At 36.5% G+C, this 18,809-nt stretch overlaps 2 protein-coding genes across 2 annotated transcripts; one reads left to right on the forward strand and one right to left on the reverse strand.

The window, feature by feature from the left end:
• The first annotated feature begins 200 nt into the window (after positions 1 to 200).
• LOC127948712 (interferon gamma receptor 1) lies at positions 201 to 11,504 on the forward strand. Its single transcript, XM_052545341.1, has 7 exons — positions 201 to 656; positions 6,526 to 6,658; positions 6,821 to 6,990; positions 7,074 to 7,219; positions 7,723 to 7,891; positions 8,146 to 8,288; positions 9,532 to 11,504. The coding sequence occupies exons 1-7, from the start codon at positions 590 to 592 to the stop codon at positions 9,835 to 9,837; spliced, it is 1,134 nt and encodes a 377-aa protein (XP_052401301.1). The 5' UTR covers positions 201 to 589; the 3' UTR covers positions 9,838 to 11,504.
• ltv1 (LTV1 ribosome biogenesis factor) lies at positions 11,252 to 18,418 on the reverse strand. Its single transcript, XM_052545340.1, has 11 exons — positions 18,244 to 18,418; positions 17,767 to 17,898; positions 17,496 to 17,675; positions 16,450 to 16,537; positions 15,939 to 16,056; positions 15,559 to 15,778; positions 15,261 to 15,388; positions 15,043 to 15,188; positions 14,779 to 14,831; positions 12,179 to 12,379; positions 11,252 to 11,922 (listed from the first exon to the last, which is right to left on the reverse strand). Exons 1-11 carry the CDS (start codon positions 18,244 to 18,246, stop codon positions 11,809 to 11,811), a joined length of 1,383 nt encoding a protein of 460 aa, XP_052401300.1. The 5' UTR covers positions 18,247 to 18,418; the 3' UTR covers positions 11,252 to 11,808.
• Between the last annotated feature and the right edge of the window lie 391 nt (positions 18,419 to 18,809).

Here is an 18,809-nt window from a genome sequence, read left to right on the forward strand (position 1 = left end):
AAATAAAAAAATAACATGCATTTATTATGATCTCTCTTGTTCTGTTAAAATTATTCACATTTTCACTGATTCTGCAAGGGCTTCCCAAACTTTCGCATGCCACGGTATATATGACATGTAATGCACTGATATAACATCAGAGGGCACTATAATAATATTTTAAACCGCGAGCTGAAATCTGATCCTTTACGGACAGTAGTGAAGGAAAAACCTTCCGCATTGCGAATTAAAGGCGAGTGAATGAACACGCGGTCTAGACGATAATGAATCATAACTCTAATTGTTTCTGAAGAGTTTTAATCAAGCCTCAACACGCGAGAAGTTCAGTGTAGTGAGTTAGAGAGTGAGCGACAACTGTTTTTACCTGTAAACACCTTTGTCTTTTTGTGTCGTGCCTGAGGGAGTGCGCGAGACGCACGTCATTTCCCCGAAGTGCGCCGCTTCCCTGGAAACCTCGCGCTGTCTCACTGTTTCACTGTCTCAATGAAGATGTGCTTCACCTCACTTGGAAAACACTAATTTCGACAGGATTTACACTTTTTACTCCAGTTGTATAATGTGCATACTGGATTGAAACTCGCCGGGAATAATGCGGACACAGATCTATATCAGTGTCACTGTCTTGATCCTGTTTTTAAAAAAATCCGACTTGGAGGGTGAGTATTTCATTTCGTTTTATTTATTTATGTATTTATTTATTTTTTTAGTAGTATAGTATTAGTATACTAGTAATTTAATATATTTAAACATTTTAAATATATATTTATTTAAAGTTTAGTTTTATTATCAATGAATGTGTTTATATATTGCTTTTATTTATTTATAAACTTGAATTCTTGGAGGAAACAGACCCTTTTAATATCACTAAATATTTCTTAAATGTTGTTAATTAATGATTAAAGTTGGGTACGTTGGGTCAAACACGTATACGGTTGGCACATGCGTTAAAATGTTTTAGTTTTCATCTGTTTTTATACAGTCTATGGTTTTCAAACAAGGAAGGCTAAGTCAACACACACTGGTAGATATTGCTCTATTTAATTTTTCATGATAACATTATTTTAATTTCTAAATCTTTTCTGAATCTAATGGTAGCAGCCCAATGCTAAGGTTATGGGTTCAGTTCCCAGGGAATGAAAGAACTGACATAAATATGTTCACACGCTGTATGTGTGTTGGATAATGTAAACTGTTTTAATACTTTCTATGCTTTTAGAGTTGGTATCTTTCCATTTAGTGATGTTTTTTATGATAAGTCCATAGGTTTATGTGTCTGTACGGTCCAAAGGCCTGGTCCAGGTTTTTATTGCGCCTGAGATTAATCCTGAAGACAGGTGTGTCAAAACTCAGTAAGAGGGACGCAACCCCAGCCCTTTACTGTCCCGTCGGTCACATCTAACATTTCACTCATTTCTATCATTCAAAGTTTAAAGTTTGCTTCACTGAAAAGATATGTGAATGTGTAGGCAGAAATGCAACCATGATAGTCACATAATGTAGGCTACTCCCTTTATTTACTTCATAATGAAAGTTAAAGCACAAAACAGCTTCCTTATGAATCAGATTAGACTGAATAATGACATGAATGAACGTGATAAGAAGTTGCTGATGTGATTGTGAGGCTGTTAGAGCAGGCGTAAAATGACTCCATTTGGACATTATAAAGGTTTCGACTACACAAAGAGATCGCATTTCAGTCGTAATTCATTTTTAACCTAATTTTAGTGCCATTTAAAAAGGCTGCAACAGCCCGGTTCTGTGAGTCAAACATTTTTGTCTGAATGTTGTACTATGATTCATCTCATTACAACCTTGTTTGGGCTGGGAAGCTTGTTGGGTTGGAGTTCACAGAAGATCTTAAGGAAGTTGGAGTCTATTACTTTGATAAAATGTTGAATAAGGTTGGCTGAGATGGGAGTAACTGACACCACATATCCTGTTTTACACTGCGAGTTCTCCGAATATAATGCCAGTGATGAGAGAAATGGGCGGGTTTGTGTGTATTTGTGTTCATATCACCTATCTTCACAGTGATGGTTAATGGGCAATAGTCAAAACTAGAAAAACGAGTCTGAGAGCTAATACACACACTGAAAAAAAATTACACTAAATTATTTTTAAAGTGAGTGGTTGCAAACTATTTATTTTAGCTACATAAAAAAAAAAAAATGTGTTTATTTAAATTTAGCTCAAATAAATTGATTGCAACCACCTAAAAAAAAAAAAAGTAAATTCAATGAATCATTTTTTTCAGTGCACACACACACACACACACACACACACAAAACACTGTAAAAGTAGCCCATGTGACTAATGACTAATGAAGCTAATCAAATCAAATCACTCATGAAAACTCATGAAGACTCAGTCTCACCAAGACTGCATTTATGAGATCGGAAATACAGTAAAAACCGTAATATTGTGAAATATTATTACAATTTAAAATAAAAATTTTCTATGGGAATATATTGGAATTGCTCCATTTATTATTATTTAAAATGTAATTTATTCCTGTGATGCAAAGCAGAATTTTCAGCATCATTACTCCAGTGTTTAGTATGGAAGTCCGTTTCTGCCACTGAAAAAAGAATAAAACAAGGTCATTTTTTGAGAATTACGCAATTTAAATTCGGCATTGATAGTTACAAAGTCAGAACTGCGTGATATAAACTATTCATTCTGAGAAAATAAATAAAAAATTTACGGCTTTCTCATAAACTAGCAACTGTGAGAAAAAAAAGTCAGAATACGAGATTCTCCGTTTAAATAATGCAGCTGCGAGAAAAAAAACTGAATTGTAAGCAGTTAAAAGTAAAACATATAAATCGCAGAGCAAAGAGGAAACTGACAATGTGCCTGCAGACAACCCTTATGAATAAGTACCGCTAGTATACTTCAAGTTTATTTGACCAAGTATACTTAAGTAAAGTTCAAGTATATTTTTAAGTATACTTTATGTAGCTAGTATACAAATATGAGTGTTCTAGTAGTATGCATGTAAGTGTACTGATTCACTACTCTTTGGGACTAAATTGGCCCGTTTTCTAGTATATAAAAGTATACTTTAGTATATAACAGCAACAAACTTTGAATACACAACTAGTTTACTTCTGTGTTTGTAGTTTGCACTGCAATTATAGTAAAAGTGAACTTATAGGTACACTGATATTTTACTAATTAAATACTTTGTACACTTTGAAGTATAGTCTCACAGTAAACTACTAGCTTAGTAGTTTTATACTGCAAGTTTACTTAGAAGTTTTCTTTAAGTGAACTTTACCTCATACTTTTAAGTATACTACTATGTCCCTATTCAGGTTTTAATATGTATCAATATGTATCAAGTTTAATGATAATCAAAACGTAGATGGAGTCGATCGACACCCCAAAGCTTGACTATAATTATAACCTCTTCATCAGTCGACATTTTATTCCATAACGTTAAAGTTTTAATGCTGTTTCATGTCAGATGATTGTGTTATCTGGTGTTTCCTTTTTCCTTCTTCACTTGTGTTTTTTTTTTGGAGATTATGTACAGAAGATGTGTACTAGCGCCCTCTATCTTATAATAATGAAAACACGGATTCTCGGAGTATAGCTCAAATATAGTCAGACTTTTTGTAAGTATAAATCAAGTATACTTAAATGTCATTTTTAAGTATATTTTTGAGAAGTACATAAAAAGTAAACTAAAAGCATACTTTCCTATTTTAAGTTTAAAAGAAGTATACTAAAAGCACACTTGAATAAACTTCTTTTTCATAAAGGAAGACAGAGAGTAGGTTTCTGTTAAGAAACAAGGTCTCAGGTTGCTCATCTATCAAAATGTGTCATTTTTCCTACAATGTATTGCAACAATGACTATAGTTTTGTGAAATTTTAATGTGTTGCAACAGTTTGCTGTATTGCCTCAGTTCAAGCAGCACACGTGAAGCAATCCTCTCTTCCTCTTTACTAGTTATAGCATGAAATAAACATCAGAACATCAGAAGGTATCTTGTTTCAGGAAAGACGTCAGTACACACTGAGGAAAGACGTCAGTACACACCATTTTTCAAGTTTAATGCTGTGTTCACACCAAACGCGAATAGAGCGTCTGGCGCGAATGATTTCAATGTTAAGTCAATGCAAAGACGAGTTTACGTGCGTCTGGAGGTCTCGAGGAAGATGAGAATTGACACGCGAATAGCGCGTTTTGCGCGAAACGCGTGTTAAGCGCGAATGGTGCTTTTTGTGCATTTAGCGTTTGACGTTGAATTTTTTTTACTTTGGCATCAATTCGCGCCACGTTAACCAATCAGGAGCCTGCTAGGAGTCACTCATTCAACATGGAGGAACGACTGATGTTGTCAGTGAGCAAGCTTTGTAAAGGAGCTATATGACAAATGTTTATATTTATAGAGACAGAAATAAAAAGGACCTATGTATATGAGACATATTAATAGATAAATTGAATAAAGGCCAAAGATAAGAAACGTTTCGTTTTACCCCAAACAAATTTTATTTTATCTTGAACCACTAAAGAGACATCAGAGTCAGCGGCAAATGTCAGAAGGTCTAGCTCTCGGTGGGATTATGATCACGGAGCTCCCGCTGATCGCATGGAGCTCATCTCCGAAATCGGCGAAACACATTTTTTTAATAGGCGCTTTCTTTATAAATAAACTGTATATTTGAGTTTAAAGTGGCAAACCAGACGCGGTAGACTCTTATTTGACGCTCTATTCGTGTTTGGTGTGAACACAGCATAAGTCCACTGACGTTTATCTACTCTCCTGTCTGAATGGTTTGTTGGACAAAAGGGCGGAGTCAGTATTATGATTGATCAGATAGCCTGACAATCAATCTCCGTGTGAAAGGTCACTAACCTTGTTTTATTTTTTATTAGCAGTCTTCCAAACTACAGTGTCACATGATCGTTCAGAAGTCATTCTAATTTGCTGATTTGTTCCTCAAGTACATTTCTTATTATTATTATCATCAATGTTAAAACAGTTCTTCTGCTTAATTACTTTTTTACATTGTTTTTTTTTTATTTGTTCTCATAAAAGAGCCTGTATCTGACAAGACATAAAAAAATTAAGAGTGAGAAGAAGAAGAAGAGTCAGGAGAATTAAACGAGAGCCACACATTACATTGCAATGCTGAATGCTCTTAAATATGTCACAGAAGAGCAGTTAAATAGGTCTTGGTTGTCGACTTGATAGGGGTTTAAAACACATTTGAATATAAAAGCAGTTAAGAGTCCCGAACACGAGATTCAAAGTTGATATCAGACAGAAACTGGCAGTGTTTGATGGTAATAACAGTGTGCGTGACAGGGTAAATGGCATCTGTTAACAAACGGCGAGTGTGAGCTTGTGTGTGCGTAGGTGTTTAGAGAGAAGAGCCAGTGGGAAGGGAAGAGGACTTTGATATGTGTTGTCTTTACCAGAGAAGAAAGAGTGCTGTGAAGGGTCGTCATAGACCCTGTAAAGACTTGTTCAGACTATCAACAAACAGCATTGATGGCATGGTCAGGCCAGTCTGAACCAATACCTCAGGAATCACTGAAACCGTGGCTTTAAAAAAAAAAGAAAAGAAATGATAGTCAACGTGCATGAAGACTATTTTATGGTGACATTATTTCTCACCAGCGCATATTTCTATTGGATGAAAATCAAACTGATTATAATGACTGTGACACAGTAATGAAAATATTATTTTCTGAAGAATGTTAATAACATAATTTTATAAGAAAGGGCAGAACTATTCAAGAAAAAATATGTAGATATTTGAAAAAATTTGAAATATTCTATCCATATATATTATTCTGTATTTGAAACTCTAATTTATTATCATTAGTGTTGATAGGTTTTTTGTTTTTTGTTGTATTTAGCACGCATTGATCAAAAGTAAACTTTAATGTTAGACTTTTAAAACTTTCTATTTATTCATTAATTCAAAAAGGAAGCAGCACAATTGTTTTTAATATTATTACAATAATAAAAAATAATAATCTTGAGTGGCAAATCAGCATATTGAAGTAACTTGACATAACTACTCTTAAATATCCACTTTTCTTCCGATATACAACTCTTAAAACACTTTCTAAACAAGCAATGCAATTTGTTCATATTTTGTTAATTGTTTTTTTTTTACAGTGCAAACTTTTAAATAGCATTGTATTGTATATTCAGTATAAAAAAAAACAAATAAGTTTGAATATATCACCTTTCTTGTATTATATAGTGCAGAACAGAATTGTATTACTTTACTGAACTACCAACAATTAAATGTGCTTAAGTCTCTTTTAAGTATAATCTTACAATGCAATTCTAAATTTAAAAATAGGCTTTATTTTAATTATATTACAAAGCATTTATTTATTTTCTGAAATTTGCTCCAGATGTACAGTACTCTGAATGGGAATCATGAGCAGTGTTTGAATTTGCATAATAAGAAAGGTGATATACACATTTGAAATGTGATCAGACGAATGCAAACCGAGAGAAAAGCAATAATGTGATAGTGTCTCTCTTTCAGCTGTGAGAGTCCCGTCTCCTGAGAGCGTGTCTGTTCAGTGTGACAGCTATGGAGTCGAAGCTCGATGGAAATATCCTGAGGTTCATCAGGACGTTTACTTCCAGGTGAAGGTGAAAGATGAGTTCACTGAAAGGTAAATCATCTGAATAAAAACCCTGAGCTTTCAGAGCTACTGAGTCTTAAATGGTTCTTTTCTCTTGACTGGTGAATCCTTTAAAACACCAGTTAAACCATAAGCTTGTTTATTTGTAGTTTGAAAGCTTGAGCTTAACTGCTGTTCTTTTTTTTTTTCCAGGGACTCTAATCGTACAAAAAATCTGCATTTAAACATATCCAGCATGCTGTTTCGGCCAGCATACAACCGTTACTGTGTCACCGTGACGGCTGTGCGTGGAGGAGAGAAGTCAGACCCATCTGACTTTTTTATCTTCAGCTTTAATGAAAAGGCTGCTGCCTATATTAAGTGTATGTCTACACCTGTGTTTTTAGTGGAAATATCATCTACCATGACAAATACTGGCAGTAGAACTGTACTATTGTGTGTTCAGGTTATTTGGATTTTCCTGAGGTTGAACTTTCTCCTAAAGACGGCAGACTTCACGTCCAGTTCACCAACCCTCTTCATCTGTACAGAAACTCACCGGCTCTGCGTGACCTCAGCGATCATCTGGAATACTGTATCGAAACAGACCAGGTACCCTTCACTCTCCTGTCTGCTTGCAGCAGTAATACTTCAACCAAATACGAAAAAACTCACTTTTTCTGTATTATAATCATTTATAGATTTAATAAAGACTAAAATGCTACATAAAAGTAGCTGAAGTCCTCTGAAGTCAAATGATTTCTCAGTGTGAGGAACAGATTCAAATTTAATGACATCTTCAGATCTAGAAAAGAACATATTATTATTTCAAATAACTCTTTTCTATGTGAATATATTATAAAATATAATTTATTCCTGTGATGTCTTCAATGTCACAGTGTCCTTCAGAAATGTTGAAATGAAAGAAACATTTCTGGTTATCAGTGTTGAAAACAGTTTTCGGGGAAACTATGATTTTTCTCTCACTTTTGATCAATTTTATTTTATTTCATAAACAAATCTTATTGACCTCAAATCTTTGAGCAGTAGTGTAACAGAATGCATAAATAATAGCAAAATGCTAATTTTGAATGAATTTTTTTTTTTCTCCACAGGGGAAGAATAAAGTCTGTGAAACCTGTCAAATGAAGCAAAATGCATCATGTGAGACGTCTCTTGTGTTTTCTGAGCACAGAGGCGAATACTGCTTCAGTCTGACTGGAAATATTGGACAGAGTATTTTCAATCCCAGAAGCAGCTGTTTCACAGGAGACATACGAAGATGTAAGTGTGATTTGTCTTCTGTTCACTTCACAAGGCTGATAATCCATGTGAACAGAGTTGAAATAAAGACAGATACAATTATTCTGTAGTTTTGATCACTTTATTATGTATTGTATTTGCTAGTCGTAATAGAGAGTTTCTAAATACTTCCGGCTTCTAATGGCTATAGGGATATTAAATGATAAACCCAACAGTAAATACATGCGCAGCTGAGGACGATGTGTTTGACTGATGTTTTTCGTTCTTCCGTCCAGATACTCCGTTCACCGTGTACTTGTATCCAGTGCTGGGGGTCACTTTAACACTGCTGTTCATAAGCGGCATCATTATACTGTTAGAGAAGAAGTGCAACTCAGAAATGAAGAAGAAGGTCCCCTCTATGTTCCCGCATTTCTTTGTAAGTTGCTTTTTGACGATTTCTGGATATTTAAGTGCACCTTTTCCAGTAAAACATTGATACAAAGTGAAAACAACATTATGCAAATGCTAAATTATTTCCTTTTTTTTACTATAATTAGCCTCCGCTTGTCTGCTTATCATATTAATGTGTCTTGTGCAAACAGGAATGCAGCATTGATGTACTGTTTTTACCAAATGAACAGTGTTTGTAAATCTGGATCTGGCTTCTGGCATCATCCACATCCAGCTAATTTTAGCTGTACAGAACCACTTGCTTTGCTGCTTGATGTTGCAGATTAGTGTGTTTGACCATACTATTTTAAAGTATTATCTTAATTATGAACACACTGGTTTGTATTGCCAACAGTTTTCCCGTTTACTGCATGTTGTTATTCTTCTCATTATTTCCGCTAGTCTCGCCCATAGGCTTACTTCTGCCTTGAAGAAAAAAGGTGGATGAAGATGACTGCTATCCATTTAGTACTCCAGAAAACCTTTTAAAAAATACAATTAATTAACCAGTCACCGTCAGTGTTGTTATTAACTAAAATTATTAATATTTGCTTTCGGTCATTTAAGATAAAATAAAATCTAAATATTAGATGAAAATCCAACTAAAAATGCCCTTGGAAGCTCACTGAAAGGAAAAAATTATACTATAATTACTAAAAATAAGCTGCAAAAATAAAAAACATTGAAACTAGATTACAAATATTAGATTAAAATCTTAGAAGGTTGAACTAAAAATGATGCCTTGGAAGCTCGCTGAAATAAAAACAAAAAAATTAAAAGTCCTATAAGTGCTAAAAATAAAACTGCAATTAAAAAAAAATATAAAATGAAAATCTTAAACTACGAAAAAAGAATTGTTGTTTTGGAAACAAACAAACAAAATAAATTTTAAGAACTTAAATGACTAAATCTGCAATAGAACTTAAACTTAACAGAAATAGTTAAACAATATATAAAATGCAAATGAAAAAGTGCAAGGAAATTAAATGTTGTCTCAGAAAGAATAATTAATTACAAAACAATTTTTAGTTTAAGGACTCAAGATGAATGAATGTGCACCAGTGGTTTATCTAATGTATGGTTCTCATTGTTCTTTTATAAAGAAATTCTTGGGTAAACTATGCACTTAATTTGTCAGATGTGTCCTGGTGTTTTATGTGAGCATGTTTCCCAGCAGCATTCCTGCACAGGGATAAGTGACTCTAAACTGTCTCTTTCTGGTTTGGTAGGATTTCGGTGAAACACAATCGCACCTGCCGAAAACACTGTGTGTGGTGGCAGATAAAGTGGAGCCACATCTGCAGATCGAACTGGTTGAGGACCCTGAGGAGCAAACATCGCTGGTACCATTGTCCGATAACAAGGATCTGGAAAGAGTCTACTCAGAAGATAAAAACTCCTATGGGCCTAATGACCTTGTTGAAGATGAGCAGAGTGACCTGTCTGATTTTTACGACTGCCCACATGCTCCCAAGCAAAAACGGGAGATGAGTCCTGGAGATACGGTAGATAGTTACGGACCCAAACTGCTTTAGAGGCCTAGAAGTGAAGGAAAGCACCATAATGGTTGCAAAATCCCCATAGCTATTGTCTAGATGTGTCCTGGAAACATGAGATGGGATGGGACTGTTTGTACAAGCACAAGCCCTCACATGCCTCATGAAAGGAAGTCCTCCGGGCTTTCAATGGAAAACCTGTTTGGCGTTTGCCTTCATCTCAGCACTCCTTTTATTGGAAACGAAACTCCTCGTACACCAACTTAGGGAATTGCTTTATCCTTTTTCTTCCAATTTTGAGCATTATTTGTTCATTAGATATATTTTTCTACAAACCGTAGCTTTATTTTTTGTGCGAACAGTCTTAGCTTGTGGCCTTTGAACAAAGTTTTACAACATCCTTTACCAGCACTTCTCAGGTCATGTGACTTCAAGTCTTTGGATTTATGCTGCATTCTTGTACATCTCATGGGATTTACCGCCATTACAAAACAATTACTGACTTCCGGTGGCTCTTTTGGAATATTTACAACACCAAATAGATCCTTGCTTGGCTTTGATGTGTTGATTACAGAAAACACTTTATTATTACAGTAATTCACCTTTATATTTATTTTTTTATAAATATGAATGCACCAGCTATAATGAGCTGTAATAAAATGTCACACCAAGCAGAACACTGTACACTTCTGTTCAAAAAGTTTGTGGTCAGTACGATACCTTTTAAAGAACTGATCCAGCGACACAGAACGTTCCCCTAACGTTAGTTTTTGGTTCCCGTTTGGTTATATTTTGGAACCAAACATTTTTAACTGGGGAATATTTATTCAGCAAGGATGCATTAATCAAACGTATAATGTTGCTAAAATAAATGCTGTTCCTTTTTACCTTCTGTATTCATAAAAAACTACAGCATCATGGTTTCTATAAAAATATAAGGCAGCAGAACTGGTTTCAACTGATAATAATAAGAAATCTTTTTTAAGCAGCAAATCAGCCTATTCATTTCTGGAGGATCATGTGACACTGAAGACTGGAGAATGGTGCTGGAAATTTTACTTTACAACACATGAATACATTTTAATAATATGAAACTGTAATTTTTTAATTGTAATATTTCACAATATTACTTTATTTTTTTTATCAAATAAACGCAGTCTTGGTGAGCAGGAGAGACTTTTTTCGAAAACATTTAAAAAGAAAATCTCACTGATCCGTAACCTTTGAACAGGAGTGTGTTTAAGTTGCTCCTAGCAGTCTCTTAAAGACGCTGTCAGTTTGGGGGTTTTGTGTGATGTCAGAGCTCTTACAAAACACTTCCAGCTTGCAATTAGCTTGCAACAAAGATGTGAACATTTTTGCCAATTGCTGTAATTCTGACACGACGTGACCACAGAGCGTGGTCATGTAGCAGATCTTCAACATGCTCACTACATGGTGAAAACAGGAACTGTTGAGGTCAAAATTGTTTATTGTTCAATCCTTTGAATGGCATTTATGCACAATACATAATGATGGGAGAAGACGAGAGATTTTCATCATGATGAACTGACAAGCCAATTTATAAAGCCATTCTATCCAGATACCGGCATCTGATAGTTTGACATAATGTGCCAATTTAAAAAGAAAAAAATATTGTTTTTTGTTGTTGTTGTTTTATATTGTGTTTTTATTAAAACCAGATTGGGATTCTATGGGGAAAAAAATAGTAATTGTTTTTAATACATGTATATAAACTGATAACTGATTGAAACCCTTTTTTAATTCTATCCTGTACAAACAACAAATGTTGAGTCATTAAGTAATGAACTCCTGCTGACTGTTTACCTTTAAACAATCAAACTTAAATAGAACAGTTTCTGAAGATTCCATTTGTTATGATGTCTCCATGACAACAAGCGTGAGGCAAACAAACATAGAAGTTCTGGTAAGGAACACTGTGACAGTGTAACCCTGTGAGCTGACGTGTCTTCAGTGAGGTCCTGTAGTCTCTGGAGCATCTCCGCCGTCCTACGAGAGCTTCAGACCCTGAACGTTTGCTCTTAAATGAACCATCTGCTTCTCCTGCATCTGCTTCTCTTGTTTGAACGCCAGTTTGTTTGCTTTCTTCTCTGACCTCCTCTCCTAAAACAACAATGAAGGAAATTAAAGGTGCTTTTTAGGTAGTTATACGGCCGAGTGGTTAATACGGAGCATTCTTCCTCTTTTAATGTGAGATTTTTCCTCTAATTTAATTATAAAATAATAAATCCCAGGTGTGACAACTTGAAGTGCCAACACACTTCTCCTCAACTAGCTGATGTCTGGCAGGACATAAACCAGAGATGACTAGATAATCACAACATAAATTGAGTTAGATTGATATTTAATATTATTTCACCTTCCTCTCCGTCTTGATGGCCTGTTTCCTGTCTCTCCTCTCTTCTGCGCTCTCCTCCCGTGAGCGGGGCTGTGTGGAGGCTCGGGGCAGGTCCGAGTCGTTGATCCTCTCCATCCTCTCCACCTGTTTGGTTGTCAGGCCTCGTTTCGGCAGGACGTCCAGAGGAATCCCTGTCTTAGCGGACACTCGGATCTCCTTGGGCTGCAAACACATGTTTACATTAAGCTTTTTGCGGACACTTTCATCCAATGAAACTTGCTTTGCATTCAAGATGTAGATAAAATCAGTTTGTGCAGAATTCAAACCCATAGGTGTTGCGAGCACCATGCTGTACTGTTTGCACTATGGACCACATCTCTTGGTGTTTCTGTGTTTTTAAGCTCTAATTATACTCATGTAACCCCATCTATCCTTATGAACAAACATGTTCTCTTCTAATGACTTCTGAAATGTGCTGTGGTCATGACATTGCATGCAAACTATTATAATGAGCAAGTAAAGAAAACAGATCTGTGTGCTTTATTAGTCACATATACTATGAATTAGCTTGATTAATAAATGCATCAAAAGTTACTTATATGGAAGGTATTATTCCTTAGGATTAATATGAATACAAGCTCAATTCACTACAAACTCACCATTTGATTTTTTTTGCCTGATTGTTATAAATCTAGCAAGTTTGCTTGTGTCTGTGTGCTATAGACATATTCGGTAAAACAGAGACACAACCCACGTCTGAAATTTGGTTCACATGCAAAATAGTGGATTTGAATTGGAAATGTAACTCGCAGTTAGGGTTGGGTATCGAAAACCAGTTCCATTTTAGAACCAGTTCCAAATTTCCAAGATACCAGCGGATATTCGTTAAGACGCGTGCATTTTGAGTATGCTTCACGATTGCTGCGTTCGCATTTCAATTTGATTAAAAACGATTAAGTGCAGGAATGAATAGAATTTGCGCCCTGTTTTTGTGCAACGCACATGATGCACAAGCGCGTGCACATAGGATTCCCTGTTTGTGCCCGTTCCAGTGTTGCCAATGTCTTTCAATGGAAAGTGGATCAACCCCGCCTGAAAAGACTCTAATGTCACTAGAATGACAGATGAAATTCATGACGTAAGTGCGTCATATTGTATAGGCTCCCTATGCTCACATAGCCTAGTGCATTTTAATTAAGCCAAATTCTAAAAAAATCTGTTTTTATTAATATATGTTAATGCATCTGTTGTCAGACAACGGCATGAATGTTATATACTGATGAATGAAACACTGTCCATTAAGACTAGATAACCAGCTCTCTAACATTAATCTGCACTAAAACCCTATTCACGACATTGTCTAAATGAAATCAAATACACATACGATGTACAAGACAATGGTTGTGCTGTGATTTCAGCTATACTGGCATGTAAAATAGAGTGAGAAGCAACAGAATATCTTTGTTTTTTTACTGAAAGTGCTGCTCCTCTCTGCGCTCGCATAAAAAGAGCAGATGCAGAGAGAGAGAGAGGCGTGTGCGCGCCCTGGGACAGAGAGAGGGGTGTGTGCGCGCCCTGGGAGAGAGAGAGGGGTGTGTGCGCGTGCTGAGAGAGAGAGAGGCGTGTGCGCGCCCTGGGAGAGAGAGAGGCATGTGCGCGCCCTGGGAGAGAGAGAGCTCGCGTGCCTCTCGTGCTGCAGAAGGGGAGAGACTAAATAAGGTTCGTCCAAGAAAGTTGCTAGATTTGTCGCTAGTCGCTTTTTATGGAAATAGGGAAATAGGGAGGGGTCTGAAAAGTCGATAAATCTAGCGACAAAGTGGCTAAATTTGCAACACGTGTCCGTTCTCGGACTGTTCGTGTATTTCAACTGTAGAAAAGGCTTGATCCGAGCCGAAACGGACTTCTTTCATATTTGTCGACCAATATACAGAAAGCTACGTTTTATATCTTACGTGAATGTAAACAGATGAGAAATGAGAAACACATGTACAGTGTTTTTGCTTAAAGAGACAACAGCCTAATAAACGCGCTGCCTGTCATTAATGTTAATCAAAGAACAAAAAAACATTCTATGATCTCGACTGAATATATTTAATAACTTTAATTGATTATTCTTTATTTTATTTATAAAAAGAAAACTATGCAGTGTTTTTTAAACTTTTAATTAGTTTCTGTACCTGAAATTTTGTTTAGTTGTATTTATGATATTGCTAATTGATTTGTTTTTTCCTATCTTATTACTGACTGTTTACTTGTCTTTAACAATTTAATATTTGAAATTTATATTAATCTAGTTGTTTTAGCTGTGGTATTTTTTTTAAAGCACAGGCAAAATTCCTCTTGCAGTGTTTTGTAGGCTGCTGATTTTTGCTCATGTTTTTCAGCTGCAACAGAACGCTTTGTAAAAAGACAGAATACATGTTTGACATCTAAATGTTTGACCTATTTTTTTATAATGGATTTTTTATCTTATTGGAATTGAAACTAGGAATCGATAAGAATCAGAATCAATCAAATTAAAACGATACCCAACCCTACTCACAGTGAATCTGATCAGTCTCTTTCCTACTTTTGAGTGAACAATTGAATAAATATGACACATGTAAGGAAGCTGTCTTCACCTTTGGGGGGTCCTGGATCAGTTTGGGCCGGTTGTAGAGGTTGGAGTATGTACCTTGGGAGAGAAAGATTAAAATGAACTTGGTAAGAATAATCAGGACGTCTGGATTCTTTAATACCTGATCAAAAACTACCAGTAACATGGTGAAATATTATTACAATTTAAGATAACTACTTTCTATTTTAATACACTATAAAATAAAATTGAAACTGAATTTTTAGCAGTGTCACATGATCCTTCAGAAACTCTATGGATCCAGACTCACTGATGATGGTCTCACAGTCCCAGCGCTCTGTGGGCGGCTCAATGACCATCGTCTCAATCTCCACCTCTCCATCACCATCCTCTTCTTCATCTTCCTCTTTCACAGAGGGCAGCTCTGCAGGACCCAGCTGATCTGGTTTCTGACATCTACACACACACACACAAAGAGATGAGCTCTTCTGCTGTGATCTCTCACACACAGATCCGTGACACACTCACTCTTTCTCTTTCTGTATGAAGTAGTCTTTGATGACCTCCTCCAGTCGCTTGCTGTCCGGTTCGATGTAGCCCTCCAGCTCTGCGTTGTCCAGCGCGCCGATCTCGTCATCGTCAAACTGCTCGTAAAACTATTCAACAAACAGACAACTATTTGTCTTGGACACTGGAACATAAACAGTTAATTTTGGTGAACTGTAAACATTTCACATTGCCGTATTGTAGTGTGTGCCTAAGTGAAAGATTGATTAGTGCTTCATGTGAACAGACACTAACGTGTGTGGAAGATCTGCTGGCTGACCTTCTCGAAGCGGTCGTCCAGGAGCGTCAGCTGCTCGTTCCTCCTCATGATGGAAGATGTGAGCGAATACTCAGTGAAACGACTCTTTGTCTCACAGTCGGCAAACATGAACTCTTTCCGGCCGCCTTCCTCATCCTCAGACAGACCGCCTTCTGAATCATAATCTTGTTCCTCGTCTTCCTCATCCGTGTCCTCCCATTCATCATCATCGTCATCACCACTGAGGTCAGAAACCAAAAGGAAATTGATGATCACATCAGATGTGGTCGGGGTTATGCAGATTCATCCCACTAGTTAATTTGCTTAATTTACATCTAACTTATCCAATCATCGATAAGCTATCAGGCACTCGCTAATCTTTTGGCATTTGTCAGTTTTACCCCATGACGTCGTTGGCTTTGACGACGAAATCATCTTCCAGGATGTTCTCCGGGTCATCGAAATCAAAGTCCTCATCCAGCGCAGCCACAATGTCAGGATCCATATCCAACCGCGGCCCTGGAAACAGGACACAAAACTACATTTGCATTGGTCTCTTTAAATACAGCTCTTTTGCTTAACCTTTCTTTATGAAAATATATTTCTTTTTTGTAACTCAAGGTCACATTACCATTTACTATGGTTTGGTTTTGCCACTTAACAATAAATTGCAAACTGTAGTTCTGTGATCAAAGCTGATTTTTTTTTTTTCATCATTACTCCAGTCTTCAGTGTCACATGATCTTTCAGAAATATTGAGTAACAAATCTATTAAATAAAATCCCTGTCTGAGGCCTTATTTTGGTTTTCTTCATGAATTGACCACTGAATCAAGACAGCCAGTGAGGTATGATCTGAAATAAAGTAAAGGTTTCTGAGTGCAGACATGAGCAGGACTGATTCTGATCTCACCTGAAACAGGGGCTGCTTTGTTTAATAAACCAACTTCCTCTTCAAACTCAGACGCGAACACAGACGAGGGCAGGTTGATTGAGGCCGTCTGCAGGTACGACAGACATCAACATATAAAACCAGCATGTCATCAAAACACAAGCGTAACGATGCTCATCAACTGTAGGAGACGCAAACAGACCGTAATGTTGTTTGTTGTCACCTTCACTCTATCTGCATGCATATTATCAGTCAAAATAACCATAAGGTTATCTAATAACACATTTAACTTTTCAAATCTTTCATGCCATCGAAAATGGACCAAAAGTAATAATGAAAGAATCAGGGATGTGTACACATCTTTGTTCCCTAATTTCACCAACTTTTGAATTTTGAATCAGCAAGTAACAAAACCTGATTAACAGCTGTGATGTAAACTATTAGCTGACTGTTATTATTAAGAACTTCCTCAATTTCACTGGAAATGTCAACACAAAAGAATTAACCCCGTGCTGAAAATCCTTTACCTAATTCGGTGTTTTTGTGTGACCTTTTAAAAACAGCTCATCAATTGTCTCTTGTTGTTATATCACCACCAAATCTTGGAATCAATCTTTTCTTTCAGTTAGCACAGGTTTTGTATTTTGTTTTGAAACGGATTGATCATAGGCCTTAATGAGCTGAGCTTATGCACTTGGGTTGTTGATTGAATAAAGCACTTTTGGGTTGATAATTTTGGCAATGCTCACTCAAAAATGGTGCATAAGATGCATAAAATCTTGAGTCATTTAAAGACAATAATTGATTAAAAGACAGAATCCAATATTTGGTGATAATGTATCATTTTTGTAGGCTGGTCATTTTTTACCAGGACTAACAGAAGTGTAACAAGGTAAGGGAAAAATCCCTAAAAAAGTACAAAAACGTATGACTTTAGAAAATAAAAGTCACGCAGGTTTAGAATGACATGAGGGCGAGTCTTTTCATGGTTGTGTGGACTATTTAAGTGGAAGTTATTTAATCAGTGGTGTCATATAATTATCATTTCTGCCGGTGAATGGGCTCACAGGGATGCTGGCCTCCTCTTCATCCTCTTCAGGTTTCGGTCGAGCGTCTCTGCGGACGCGAGGAGCAGAGATCAGCTCCGCGGGCTGAGGCGCCTCTCTCAGGTGCTGCAGGTAATTGTAGTCATCATCAAAAAACACTCCGAAATTACGCTGTTCCTCCTTCCTCTTCTCCATCTCCACCTGCAGGAACAAATGCCAAAATCAGGGACACGGTCAGGGGGTGATATTTGAGTGTTAACACTTCTTAAGCAGTGGGGTGTGTGTGTTTTACCCTGGCAGCGGGCAGAAGGACATGTTGAGGAGCTGTCTCATCTGCAGCCAGAGGATCTTTCTGACTTCTGTGCACCAGGTGAAAGGACAATGCGCTCTTCTTATTGATGAAGGCTTTCTTCTTTTTGTGAGGCTGGGGACAAACAGATCACGACTATAATGGGCCAACACATAAATCTGTTCTTTTCATTTTATCCACTTCTGGGTTCGTTTTATTTAATCTTTGTGCGTTTTGGGCCAAATGTTTCATAATGCAACACTACAATTCAAAACTACAATAAGACTGCTTTCGGTGTTATTAAAACGTAACTCACACCTAAAGCATAAATCTTGAGTGAAACGAGTCTGTTTTAGAACGCAGGCATTGCATTTTGTGTTTAAATGAGAAAGTTGTTTAATAAGCTACAGTGTAACACGTGATTTACACGCTTACTGGCCTGATAGCTGAATATGTCAAAACAAGACTGAAGTTACTCACCATTCTTATAGTTTAAGGAATATCCAAGCGTTTGTATTTAAGGTATGAAGTGAACGTAATGGTATCGATGTTATGAAGAGTGAACAACGAAGTATCAAACAGAAATTCTTCCGTCAGCTCGAAACGCGTGTACAACAGCGGCCATTTTTGGACTATACCATCCCGATTGACTGAAGGAGCGATAGTACAACAAATCTGTTATAAACAACAAGTTATTATTCATATATAAAGTGCTGTTAACGATTTGTATATATATGGTTTAACATTATATACTGAAGCGATCTAATAAATGACAGCGCTACCAGCCGCGACCGTTGTAGTTGAAAAACACCCCTGAATCAGTTTTGGTTTAGTCTAACCGAGGGACTTGACGTACTGGTGATGACGTTAAGACGCTAGCCTGCAAATTCTAAATTTCTAACAAATGAAAAATTATCCGGTTAACATTTATATTTATATTCTTAAATATATTACGTTAGCTTTTATTTACTTAAGTATTTTTTTCCAATATGTTTGAATGTTTTTATGGTTGTTGTTGCAGTGCCTGTTGTTTTGATTATTCAAAT

This window comes from Carassius gibelio, chromosome B1 (genome assembly GCF_023724105.1).
Source record: "Carassius gibelio isolate Cgi1373 ecotype wild population from Czech Republic chromosome B1, carGib1.2-hapl.c, whole genome shotgun sequence".
NCBI lineage: Eukaryota > Metazoa > Chordata > Actinopteri > Cypriniformes > Cyprinidae > Carassius > Carassius gibelio.